Source organism: Mucor velutinosus (genome assembly GCF_035048745.1).
Source record: "Mucor velutinosus strain NIH1002 chromosome Unknown tig00001575, whole genome shotgun sequence".
Classification (NCBI taxonomy): Eukaryota; Fungi; Mucoromycota; class Mucoromycetes; order Mucorales; family Mucoraceae; genus Mucor; species Mucor velutinosus.
Genome location: NW_027041916.1, coordinates 143,678 through 156,554, shown reverse-complemented (window position 1 = coordinate 156,554; position 12,877 = coordinate 143,678). Strand labels below are relative to the sequence as shown.

The 12,877-nt window shown below is 40.7% G+C and overlaps 5 protein-coding genes across 5 annotated transcripts; 3 read left to right on the top strand and 2 right to left on the bottom strand.

The window, feature by feature from the left end:
• Positions 1-1,793: 1,793 nt before the first annotated feature.
• ATC70_013301 (uncharacterized protein) lies at positions 1,794-3,174 on the top strand (the record flags this gene model as incomplete). Its single annotated transcript, XM_064832465.1, has 8 exons — positions 1,794-1,973; positions 2,031-2,073; positions 2,141-2,437; positions 2,500-2,581; positions 2,672-2,781; positions 2,840-2,893; positions 2,950-3,044; positions 3,100-3,174. The coding sequence occupies 8 exons, from the start codon at positions 1,794-1,796 to the stop codon at positions 3,172-3,174; spliced, it is 936 nt and encodes a 311-aa protein (XP_064678724.1).
• A 1,950-nt stretch (positions 3,175-5,124) lies between these two features.
• ATC70_013300 (uncharacterized protein) lies at positions 5,125-6,109 on the top strand (the record flags this gene model as incomplete). Its single annotated transcript, XM_064832464.1, has 3 exons — positions 5,125-5,127; positions 5,189-5,537; positions 5,607-6,109. 3 exons carry the CDS (start codon positions 5,125-5,127, stop codon positions 6,107-6,109), a joined length of 855 nt encoding a protein of 284 aa, XP_064678723.1.
• Positions 6,110-6,139: 30 nt separating this feature from the next.
• On the bottom strand, positions 6,140-7,835 carry ATC70_013299 (uncharacterized protein; the record flags this gene model as incomplete). Its single annotated transcript, XM_064832463.1, has 2 exons — positions 6,140-7,581; positions 7,640-7,835. The coding sequence occupies 2 exons, from the start codon at positions 7,833-7,835 to the stop codon at positions 6,140-6,142; spliced, it is 1,638 nt and encodes a 545-aa protein (XP_064678722.1).
• Positions 7,836-10,667: 2,832 nt separating this feature from the next.
• On the bottom strand, positions 10,668-11,636 carry ATC70_013298 (uncharacterized protein; the record flags this gene model as incomplete). The annotated part of the gene is made up of 1 exon (XM_064832462.1): positions 10,668-11,636. The coding sequence occupies one exon, from the start codon at positions 11,634-11,636 to the stop codon at positions 10,668-10,670; it is 969 nt and encodes a 322-aa protein (XP_064678721.1).
• A 232-nt stretch (positions 11,637-11,868) lies between these two features.
• Positions 11,869-12,870, top strand: ATC70_013297 (uncharacterized protein; the record flags this gene model as incomplete). Its single annotated transcript, XM_064832461.1, has 5 exons — positions 11,869-11,915; positions 11,976-12,083; positions 12,148-12,226; positions 12,284-12,385; positions 12,448-12,870. 5 exons carry the CDS (start codon positions 11,869-11,871, stop codon positions 12,868-12,870), a joined length of 759 nt encoding a protein of 252 aa, XP_064678720.1.
• Between the last annotated feature and the right edge of the window lie 7 nt (positions 12,871-12,877).

Genomic DNA, 12,877 nt, shown 5'->3' with positions numbered 1-12,877 from the left:
ACTCTCAGGAAACACAGCAGCGTAGCTCTACTATGGCGTATGCGCGAGCCTTGGCTAAAATCTCGATGATTTGTTACAAAAAAAAACATAATGATTTTGTTTAAAGTTACCTTAATCCCTTGTATATATTCTCTAGTGATCAACAAGATCAAAAACAGTTGTACATATTATGATTTAATAAGCTGTTCGCTATTTTCAATAAATGTATTGCCTGTGGTGCCAATTCAGGATTGTAGAAATTAGCTCGCGCATTTGAAAATGCACTTTTAGCAACCCTGACATTCATAGATGTAGACGTTAGAAGTTCTGTCTAACCAACGCTTCCTGTTTTCCATTCAACACTATGAAGGCACGATTTTGCACGATGCCCTTTTTTTGGCCGTATCTCGACAAATACTCATTCCAAAAACTCTTTCATTGATACTGAACTAACCAGACGCCTCTATATCTAATATCTAATATGTCGTAGTAAATCATGCTGAGAGCAGTGGCAATGATAATGGTTTCTGTTCGTCGTATCGAAGACTATCAATTTCACACACACAAGATCCACATCATTGGACACTTTAATTAGGAGTTTTGCTTTGTCAACTTCAACTGTATGCTGATGACATGTTGTAAGTGCACTGCCTGCTTTATTTTGCAGCAGGATTCACACAGATACGATAAAGCTTGTCTGTCTGCAACTTGTAGATAGAAATCAATGACAGAGACCTGAACACAATTATTCAATAATCAAGACTAAATTAGCATAGTATTCCAAAATACTTTACTTAATATCAAGCCATTAACGATACCCAACAAAATAGTGGATTCCAAAGATAAGTAACAACAGGATCTATCTTTGATCTCTTTTGCTTCCAATATTGATTCAAGCGTGAATATGAAAGTGTCCTGTCTACACTCCTTGAAAGCCGCACATGCATTGTAATTTTTCAGGTGTATTCATGTACAATATCAAACATAGCGCTACCAAATCATTCACAAACACATCAATAGCTCATCAACTGCTTTGTACTTATGGCAACTCTACCACTCAGCAGCTAAATAGGACTTGGCTGAACTCCACTGTAGTAGCTTGCCTCAATTTTTTTAGTGATACAATTGGCATTGTTCACAATCCGCCATATCAAAGCGATGCTGCTTATGTAACCAGCCATTTTCCTCTTTGGCTTAATGCAACTCCTACATACCGTCACCAGAGCCTACTAGGAGAAGACATCAAACATCAAGTCCTCAGATAGATACCGATAGAGAAAAAAAAAAAAAAAAAGAAAGAGAAAGGCAACAAACCATGCATTTGAAATAGATAAAAAGTGCCTAGATCTAGGCTAACCAATCATCGCTAGTAGATATAGCTATCATCCCGTCCTTGTTTCGCATCGTAGAAAGATAATGTCTGGAGATCTTATCATTGATGTTTACAGCTTTTGCAGCAGTAAATGGTTTTTCCTCTGTTGATGCTAAAAAGGGCTTCAATTTTTCCCTGTAACCGAGACACACATCCACAACACTTGACAGGGATTCATAAAGACCAATGTAATCCCGAGTTGCACAATATGAAAAAGTCTAAATTTCCTTGCTCATCCCGTCCGAAATTTTATCCACTGATTCAATGGTTTAAAAGTCCTGCTGCTGCTGCTGCTGCTGCTGCTGCTGCTGCTGCTGTTTGATGCCTGCCGCTTCTTTCCTTCTTTTTGAATCAGGACAGCCTTTTCAAAATTTTCCTTTCTTTTTCTCTTCCTTCTTTTCCTTTTCTCCCCTCTTCTTAACGACAAAAAGCTCTTATTTGTATGCTCCAACTTCAATCCAACGTTGCCCGACAAAGACAACAATTATACCAGAATATGCAGCAAGATGAAGCTCTGTCTATACTGAATGATTTCAATGAAATTTTACAATCTGAGGTCTACGTAGATCTCGAAAGACTGCGGATACTAGCTCGACATGGCATTCCTGCTGAATTGCGTGGGGTGAGTCGCTACAGTGAGTGGATGCTCTTCTCTTTTTGTGCTGACTCGATTTTGCAGGAGGTCTGGAAATTTCTTTTGGGTGTAGAGCAAGCAGATCGATGTAAATATTCTATGAAAACGCATGACATTTAATGAGCACACCCACTTATTTACATATACATCCAAAGCCAAAGAATTGTCCAGCTCCAAGGCCAGAAGTGAAGAGTATGATCAAATGGACAAAACTGACCCAGAAATAGCTAGAAAAGTTCGAGGAGAGGTTTCTCGGTATCAATTACGAACACCTGAATTGGCCGGAAAACACTATACTGAGCGATTCGCAAATATAATTACAGCATTTCTGAATACAAATCGAGATGTTGAATATCACCCAGCACTGGTTACTTTGAGCGCACCATTTATACATGCACTCGAGAAGGAATGCGATGCTTATTTTTGCTTTGAGCGATTAATGCAAGCCATTGGTATGGATGAATGCTGCTTGGGGAGAGATGTACACTGGCATGGCTAAATCTTTGTTGCATAGTGGACGAATACGATACCCATAACACCGTGAAAGAACATGTTGCCAACTTCATGACGCTTTTCCGATATGTTTTACCAGACTTGTAAGTGTTTGCATATAAATAATTGCTTTACTCTAAAACCGCGTGATGTTTTGTGTCTCTAACCATCTCGTTTTTGTGCAACTTGCGTAGACGAAACTACTTTGAAGAGGAGGAAGTTGATTTAAATGAATTCACAACATCTTGGCTACAATATCTGCTATCAAAAGAGATGAAATTTGATAATCTTGTTCGACTGTGGGGTAAATTTACTTGAGAATATGTGTTGCTAAATCGACATGACTCATTTCGGATTCTTAGATTCATATTTCTCCATGCCAGATCCATTAGAATTTCATCCATTTGTTTGTCTTGGTAAGAAATCTATAAACAAAAAGCAAGGAGATCAATGTGTTCATATTATTGCACAGCCATCTTGAGAAACGCTCGAGAGAACCTAGAAGATCTTGAACAATCCGAGATTCGCACCATGCTTCTTCGTCTCCCTTTTATGGATATGCAACCAGTAAGCATCAATGCTTGATTGTCTTTTAGGGTTATCACTTAATTTCTTTATTTAGATAATTGCTGAAGCCTATAATCTACGTCATGAGACGATGGAAAGACAATTGTTTGAGGAAAGCGAGATGCTGTAGCCGCCGTACATTTATATTATAATATAAAGAACGTTTTATTACCACTTGCGTGTGTGTATGTGTTGCAGCTTTCACCGAGCGTGAGGACACGTGTGCAAATACTATCCTTTGATAAGTTTGAATCTACCATCTTCATCAAACCAGTGATCTCCACTGATCTCTTGTGCGCTCCCCCCCCCCCCTCTTTTGTCTTGCTCGTATCACTGTTACAATTCTTTCAATTAAAGCACAGTGGATACCAATCATTTCAAGACTGATGGGAGCATTACAAAGCACAACAGATTTACTAATATGTTTTTCCCCTGTAGATACTTATGCATCAATATTCAGCACCCACATTTTCCATGTGCAGTGAGAACACCTAGTAACCAAGAGCATTTCCATAAAAACATAGTCTATTACCTTGCTGCATTTGGCCTTCATCTTTGTCCAATTTCGAATACTTACTAATAAAAAGTGTGTCTATTGCAACTCATTGTATCCTAGTACTTTTGAACTACAACCCTTCCCCCCCCCCACACACACACACATAAATGTAAACGTCATGTTGAGTGTTGGAACGTATCAGCATCACAAATCCTTCTTGCAAATACCTTGGAAACTATGAGAAATGGGATTAGGGGTTGGCATCAATGCTTAGCAGCTGGTCGTTCGTCAGGGCACTGTTTAATGTTGTTTTCAGCGATGCTTTATGCTCAGCGTGGCCTAAAGCAAACGTCAAACCTGGTTAAATGCGCCATTTGAAGCGAATGCTTGTGAAACAATGTCATATGCGTATAACCACTGTTGCTGAGGTTGCTGATCTACCTAGTGCCGAGTCATTGAGAATATGCTGTCTATTGAAATCAAAACCCTGAAAGGTACCATGGCATGCAGATCATAGATTACAGGTAAAGAGATATATGATGTCTTTACATATTGAGGCTCTGATAGATTTAGCTTGGCATGCGTGTGCATATATGAGGATACAACTCTCTTTTGATCCCATTTACTACCGATTATTTTCAATAGAGTACACCATACCATTGAGGCTAGCCATGTATTGTTTGCACGCAAAGTTTTGTATCCATGATCAAACTCTATCTCGCTAATTAAGTTTTTGTTTGCAATGAGTTTAGACCCATTTTCTTTGCAAAAGAGCCTAATGAGCGCAATCCAGGGATTCCCCAAAGATCACATTTGCCACATTGGAAGTAGCTTGCCAGCAACAGACGACATCTTCCATACTGTTTTTAGCAAGTTCATGCAAAAAAAAGACCATATGGCACAATGTATTCTTTTGCATTAGAAAGAAATTAGCCACTTTCAATTTAATTCTTGACTCAAGCAATGGTGAATCGAGTTATTTTTATAACTGAATATTTATATTTAGATGAGGTCTTTCAATTAACTTTATTAGTGCTTCAATGACTCTACGATATGGTTCTATTTTTGACTGATATATGCATGGCTGATCTCTCCTTGTAATGTATCAATGTATGGACATCTTAATCTATTGCCAAGTGAATGCGCTTTGTTTCACTTGCTTTGTGGGCATCTTGTAGCACAGATGACCCTTCTACGCCACTATTTTTAGCAGCAAAGCAATCAGCTCTTTGCTTTCTATAGACAAGGCTTAGAGGCACTGTATAGAGCCAATTCAGCAGCGTCAGACCCTGTAGTCAGTAACGGAAGGATGGCTAGAGAGTCGTGCCAAGAAAGACATGAAAGCAACCAGGTGCCTCGGTTTGCACATTTCATCCAGGCAACATCGGAGTGGCTCCGATTCATTTCTATACCTTGATCACAAATCCGAATTTCCAAAATGAAGGAAATCATTGGGGAGATACATTGTAGACAACAAACAGGTTTTAAAAAGAGAGTTAAAAAAGTTTTTCTGCATCTTGTTCTTCTTTCACTTTATCATCACTGGTTATCTTAATGTCCTCCATAGTAATACCGTCCTCGCTCATGGTAATTAGGAACACTGTCTCCTTATCTTGTTTCATAATGTGCTGATACATCTACTTGACAGAATCTCGCTATAGCGCCGACAAAGACTGTATCCAGTATCATACCATCACAGCATATTAAAAGACAAGTTCAAGCAACAAGTGTCGTTCATATCACCATCACTGCGGCTGGTACCGTAGTTTATACCCAAACAGCCACATCGTACTCTTATGTAGCCAGTTATTCACCTGTCACGGGAAGTGATCCAGCAGCCTATCCAACCAATAATGATACCAACAACGACAATAATAGTAGTAGCAATCCATCAGGGGCAGGAGGGGGACCACAGACTGGACACACTGAAGCAGGAGTCAACACAGGTGCCATCATTGGTGGAGTCGTAGGTGGAGTGGCTTTCATTGCTTTAATAGGTAAAAAAAAAAAAAAAAAAAAAAAAAATTGACTTGTACAGATATCAGCATTTATCTAATAGAGTATAGGTTTGGGCTACTTCTTGATGCGTCGATCACAAAAGAGGAAAAGAGAAAGGCAAAAGAATGATCTTATCGATGATGATGATGATTCTTATTACAGAGGCCATCAGCGTCATCCTTCCACTGCCATGGATGGTGCTGGAGCAACTAACATGACATCATTATCGCCAGCACCTAGACATTTGGTTGCACCGTTAAACCATTTAGGAGAGAGGGAAGGTGATGGCAGAGAATCCAAATACTACCCAGATGGAGGAGGATACTATGATGATATTGTTGCAACAACACCTTACCCACATCAAGCGTTTTATTCTGGAAATAATAGTGTGGCAGCCTCAGATTCATTACCATCAACCACAGTGGAGCCGTATTCAGTGGGTTCTGCAGGGTTTAGACAGGTGCCAAACGAAGTAGACTATCCTGCACCAGCAATGACGGGGGAAAGACATGTGCCGCATTTGAAAGACGATGTTACAACTACCATTGAACCACCACATACAAAAGATTGAAAAAAAAAATAATAAAAAAGAAAGAGAGCTTTATTTCTGTTTGGCTAAAATGTAATACATGAGGAAAAGAGACAAGATGGCGAGCATATTTAATCTATAAGAGTTGTCTAATGCAGCGCCAATGGAGCTTGCATTGCTCTCTTCAAACACGCCAATCAATCCTAGACCTCCAAACTCATCTTCGCCGTGCCCTGCTGCGATTCCGTATCCTTCAAAAAATGATTCGGCAGCAACTGTCTTTTCTTGACCCATATCCTCTTGTTCTGTTACTGAGACATCATCGTCTTCCGTGGCTTGAAGTGTCTCTGTTTGATCTGTTACTGAAGGCACCTGATCAGAAAGTTGCTGCTGTTGAGCTGGATCTGGTTGAGAGGGTTCCGTACTAGTATCTTGTTGCTGTTGCTGCTGCTGAGCTGGGACTGGCTGAGAGGGTTCCGTACTAGTATCTTGTTGCTGCTTGACAGCGGGTGCCTCGTTTGCTGAAGGATGAGCATCTGTATCCACCTCTTTAGGAAGTTCTTTTTTCTTCTTTTGCTCTTGGTATTCCTGGCCATCATGCGCTTGTCCCTTCAATCCCGAATCTTTATGTTTTTGCTCTTTGAAATTTTGTTCTTCACGATGCTCTTGAGCCCTTTGCTTTTGTTTATGTTGCTGATGCTCACGTTGCTCCTCCTCTTTAGGGTCGTATGCAGCTTGAGCTTTTTCGTGCTCCTTTTGCTGATGAGCTTCTTTATGTTTAAGCTGCTGATGCTCACGTTGCTCCTCCTCTTTAGGGCTGTGTGCAGCTTGAGCTTTTTCGTGCTCCTTGTGCTGATGAGCTTCTTCATGTTTAAGCTGCTGATGCTCACGTTGCTCCTCCTCTTTAGGGCTGTGTGCAGCTTGAGCTTTTTCGTGCTCCTTGTGCTGATGAGCTTCTTCATGTTTAAGCTGCTGATGTTCATGTTGCTCCTCCTCTTTAGGGTTGTGTGCAGCTTGAGCTTTTTCGTGCTCCTTTTGTTGATGAGCTTTTTCATGTTTAAGCTGCTGATGTTCACGTTGCTCCTCCTCTTTAGGGCTGTGTGCAGCTTGAGCTTTTTCGTGCTCCTTTTGTTGATGAGCTTCTTCCTGTTCAGGCTGCTGATCTAACTTGTTTGCATCTTGATATCTACCTTGAGCCTTCTCAATGGAGGAATGTTCGGGTTTATCTTGTTTGTCGTGGCTTTGTTGACGCATGTTCTCTTCTTTTTTCTTGTTCTGAGAGGCTGCGTTGCTACTCTCAGGCTTTTGCTTGTGCTCCTGACCAGATATTTGAGCATCTTGATCCGTTAGTGTCTGTGTACTTTCTTTGCTTTCTTTTTTTGACTTTTCCTGTTGCTCTTTGGTAGGTTCTTTCTTGTTAGTTGATCCTGAATCTGCTGGCTTTGCATCATCTTTCTTAGGCTCATCCTCCTTGTGTGTATCTGAAACTTTCTGTGCATCTTTCTTGTCAGGCTCTATATTGGAATTTGAGTAAATTTACAAAAGAACAGCCAAACGTACTACAAGGCTTACTTTCATCAAACTGCTCAGATACATCTTGCACGGTTCTTTTATCATTTGAAGGAGCATGTGTGTTTTTAGTCTTGTTATCTTTGAATTCCTGCTTTTTCAAAGCTAAAAGCTCTAATAAATCATCTCGGGCGGTTGTCATAGCATGTAATTTGTTTAGGAAAAGCAAAAATGAGAAACGGTATGCTTCTGTTGTCATATAAATGCGATTACAAAAGAAACTGATGGTAAGCACTGACTCATTCCATTGAGATTCCCGTCTATTTCGCAACAAGAGATACTAAACAAACTGCTAATGATTTCTTCCTTGATTTATTATATGTAGTGATGTTGATGAATTATGTTTAGTCATGCTGATGAATGTACATTTTATCATTACACCGACAGGCATATAAGATGCCAGCACATTAGCCAAAGTCTCCGTAAACGAATTCAAACCAGTGTTGTTGGTGCCTGGAATTATGGTGGCGTCATTTTCGCCATCCCTAATCACAGAAATACCCATTGTTGATAAAAATCTTGACGCCAAAGCCCTTCGAATCACTTGAAGTTGTAGATCTTCCATAGATGAACACTGTGATCGGCTGTTGCCAAAAGCCATGGAGCAAGGAGGAACGTGAGGCTGAATGGGCGTTGCTCGCATGCATTTTTGTCTTTAATTAACCAAGTTGTATCAGTCGGGAATGCGTGTAGATTGCGCTGGTAATGTTTGCAATCACTCATGAATCGAGATATAAATTGTACTAACCGATGCGGACTCTCACTGAAGACATTTCAAATCAGGGATATCTACGAAGAGTATATCAGAGTCAGGAGTGGCGGAGAGGTATTCCACCCGCAACCCCCTTTGCTTATACAATGATATCAAACGAAAACTATGTATTGAGACAATTTGAAAGAGTGTGCAAGTTTTATGAAGCATTTGTATACCATACTCTTTTCTGGTAATAGAATTGCAATATCATTCGCTGATGTTGCTCTTGATATGGCGACATAAAGCTGGCCATACGTAAATACAGAATGTCTATAAGATCTACTGCAACTTTTTTTTTTTAAGATATTGACATTGCAAAAGACGTTTTTATAGAAAAAAAACTCTCAACAAAAGCAAAAAAAAAAAAAAGGTTATTCAAGCTAAGCGATTGTCTTTTCAAATTTATGATCCTCATTTAATTAGCATCGCAATATTCATTGGCATCATCATTATTATCAGCATCAGAAGGCATTTGGACCAGCCAGCAGCAGCGCAGCCGCCGCCGCCGCCAAAATTAGTTCAAACCCAGACTACTTTTTTTTTTTTATCATGATTAGCCAGAATTCGACTTTTTTTCGACTTAATCGATCTATTTTGCCGGATTTGACCATGTAAATTGTGATAATCATCCGATGCTTCCTAGTACATTCTTGGAGTACTTTTCAAGGCGCTTCCAATGGTGCTAATTATAAAGGATGTTTTGAATGAACCTACTGAGCAATTTTAGAAAATATCAAATCAGGTTTTTGGCCAAAACGTCGAAATTTTGCATATGAAGACTGCCCAAAAATGGTTTCAGGGGTTGCTTTGGGTTGAGAGAAACATGTTGAATTAATATGTACCATAGTAAAAGTCTTCATTTTCAAGGTGAAAAACGCGATCGTTTGATTTTCGATGAAAACCATGACGGGTACCTCATGGTTTTTGGTCAATTTTTGGTCATGTTTTTTTGGGACTCCAAAAAGTTGAGCAAAGGTGTCAGGAAGTTAGTACTACTCGAATACAATTGCTTGGTGTCATTCCGGTGGCTCAGAAATGCCTACATGTCAAGATACGGAGGCTTGAAAGCTGTCAAATTTGGTTTTGTTTTTGCTTTATTATTATAACTTTTATTGACACGGCATGAAGCACATCTTTGGTAGCTGTCATTTACTAGAAGGGCAGTTCTGCAGCCTGCGCAATTTCTAATTCGAATACCAGGCATATTGATTTTGGTCTGATACATTTTTTTTTCTTCTATCGGATGAATGGTGCCTATCCAGAAATCGACGTGTGCGTGCTGTTGATGGTGGTGATGTGGCGAGGTGTGTAGCAATATTCTCTGCGTCGACCCAAGAAGGGTCGCTATCAAATACCTTGTTGAATGTGATACATCAGGAACATACTGCTCTTGTGATAAATCACTATTTATCTTTCGCTTCTTCCTACGAGCAGCAGTTGACATAAATGTGGGGACAACCTGACCAGAGATTACACCCCTTTTTGGCAGTAATTCTAAAACCACTGCCATTCTCTAAATTCAAAGCATTGTTAAATGGTGTCTTGGCTAACGTGCAAATTTGACTACCCCCAGTGTAATAGCCAACAATAGACAGTTCGTGTGACAACTCAAAGTGAGTTGAGAGAGTGCTGTTTGTCTTATCTTTCAATACTTTAAGCATTTCGAAAGATCCATTGCACAATTTCTTTGCTGTCTTGATGCCACCATATTCAGCTTGCCTGTAAACAGATAGCCCATTTTTTGTCCTACAAACTGTCCGCCAACATCAGTCGATGCGCGACTGCAATTGGGAATATTTCTTTAAGATGAGTGGTTATGATATTGCTATATCTGCCAAGTGCCCATTTCTTGATGTCTTGTCTTCTGCTATGCAACAGCCATCAACTCGCCATTTTTCATCCATTGGACTTTAAAGCAGCAAAGCCTCCTTGATATGATATTGTGTATGGACACATTCGTCTTGGATGAGGATCTGTTTTCAGATCTCAGGAAGGTGCCATATCAGTTTTATAGGCCGGATTCCTGGTTATTATCCTGCGATGCTGATAAATTGTGGCCCCTCTTGCAATGAGTGCAGATGGCGCTTGATGGAGTCAATTCTGAGAAGCTCCACAATATTTGTGTCAATACTAAACTGCTTCTCGAACGATGTAGACAAAATGTAACCGAATATACGGATAAAAAATTATTTCAGCTTATGCCTAAATCAAATGGATCACATTGATCTGATGCACTTTTGTATAGTAGATTTAATGTTGGTATCAACAAAAACAGATTTAGAAATCCTCCCCCTCTTCCTTCTCCTTTTTAAAGTAGACTGATTCGACCTTTTTGACCTTTTTGACAATCTTTTTTAGCTCGGATGATGGACAATACTGATTCACAGGACACACATCACATCTAGGGCCTCTCGGTAAGCACACAATCTGCCCATAGCCCACCATGATGGGATTGATCTTTCTCCACTTGTCCTTGGGTAGCCAAGATTGAAGATCCAGTCTGGTCTCTTCAGGCGTCTTTGTCTTGACCCAACCCAGTCGATTACAGATTCTATGGACATGCACGTCTACGCCGATACCTAGATTCTTGTTCCAAGCTACCTGCAATGTCAAATAACCCATCTTGGGCCCCACACCGGGCAACGAGGTCAATCCTTCGATAGTGTCTGGAATATCGCCATTGTACTGATCTCTCAAAATCTCTGCAGTGCGTTTCAGATAGGCGGCTTTCTTTGTGTGGAATCCGATAGCTGCAATCATTTTGTCGAGAGCCGCCTCATCAATGTCCAAAATGTCTTGTAGACAGAGCCCTCCTGGTAGCTTCTGTTGCATCTTTCGCACAACTACACTTGTCACGGTATCCTTGGTTTGTGATGATAGCATAAGTGCCACCAGTGTTTGAAATCTCTGTATGATGGGTGTGGCAGCTGCATCAGCCAATCTCTCGCAGCCCATGGTATCCACAGGCGCCTTTTCCTTCTCTCGCAATGCCTCTAGCAAATCGTATACGATGTTCCAATTGGCAGGCGGTTGTTTAGTATCTGATCTGTGTAAGAGGGATCTATCTGGCTCCAGCGCTTCCTCCTTTTTGACCACTTCCAACTTTGTCTTTTTGATGGCTGCGAGTGGTTTGCTGTCTGGATCGTGCTTGAAGGAGCGCTTGGCTTGTGTTGTGATTGGGGATGCTTCTTGCTTTGCAACAGTAGCAACAACGTGGCTATTCCTTGGGCTACGACGTACGGACATTGTACCGAGTGGATTTTGCACGATAAATCGAATGGCTTTCTGGTTGGACAATGTGCACCAAAGATGGAGTAAAAAAAGTTATGGTAAAAGAAAGTAGAGTGATAAAAACGGACTTTTAAATATGCAAGATGACACATTCGCATGTCTGGCATGGTTCGACCGCTATAAAAAGAGTTGATTTCACATCATTCTACTTCTCTTTCTTTCTCCTCTCCTTGTACATTACTTCAAGATGACTAACACACATGCCGATAGTATAGCTATATTTGATTTCGACTGGTAACGGCGGATCATGGAGATTTTCAGTCAGGAATGTCCATTGTTGATAGCATTGAGTAGGTCACTTATTGAACAGGACAGTGATTATTGGACCATTTACAGTCTTTCGCCCGAGATATGGCAAGAAGTGTGTGACAAGAGACATGATTACCAATGGACAGACTTGATGTAAGTAGAAGGGCAGATGCACTAGAGCGGTATACGTCATGCTCAGCTGTTTGCTTGCATGCAGGGATCATGCTCTGTGTAGATTGCAAGAGATTGGATTTACGGTGGATGACATGGCCAATGCATTAAAGGAGATACCTTTCGTAAGTGGTTTGTATAGCGTATGATTCAGTACAGAAGGACTCATAGTTTGGTGGCAGACAAAAGAAATGCGCAATGTGCTGCTTGATCTGAAATCAAGAAATGTGCCTGTCATTTTGCTGTCAGATGCCAATACATTCTACATCGACACCATTCTCAATGTAAGTGCATATGTTTGTATCTCTTGATAGCGTGTGAATATCAATGGTGTTGTATCTTATAGGCATATGGCGTCAAGGACTGCGTGACAGAAATCATTACCAATCCAAGCTACAACGACGAGCAAGGGAGATTGAGAGTTCAGCGCCATATATCAGCTTCTGCACCACAGCACCACTGCCAGAACCCATGCTCACTCAACATCTGCAAAGGAATGGAACTGGATCAAATCATTGAGCGCTACGGAGGCGCCGATTCGCTCAAGAAGATTGCCTATACAGGTGATGGAAAGAACGATTTCTGCCCTGCCACTCGCCTGAGAAAGACGGATGCCTTTTTCATGCGTCAGGAGAAAGGCTTGGATCGTCATTTTTCTCTGGTGCCTTCGGATAAGCAGAGAATTGCCTCGCAATTTGTTTACTGGGTCAAGCCCGAAACTGTTTGGGAGTCCATGCCAAAATACTTTGCTACTACAACCTCTGTGTAGTTGAGTT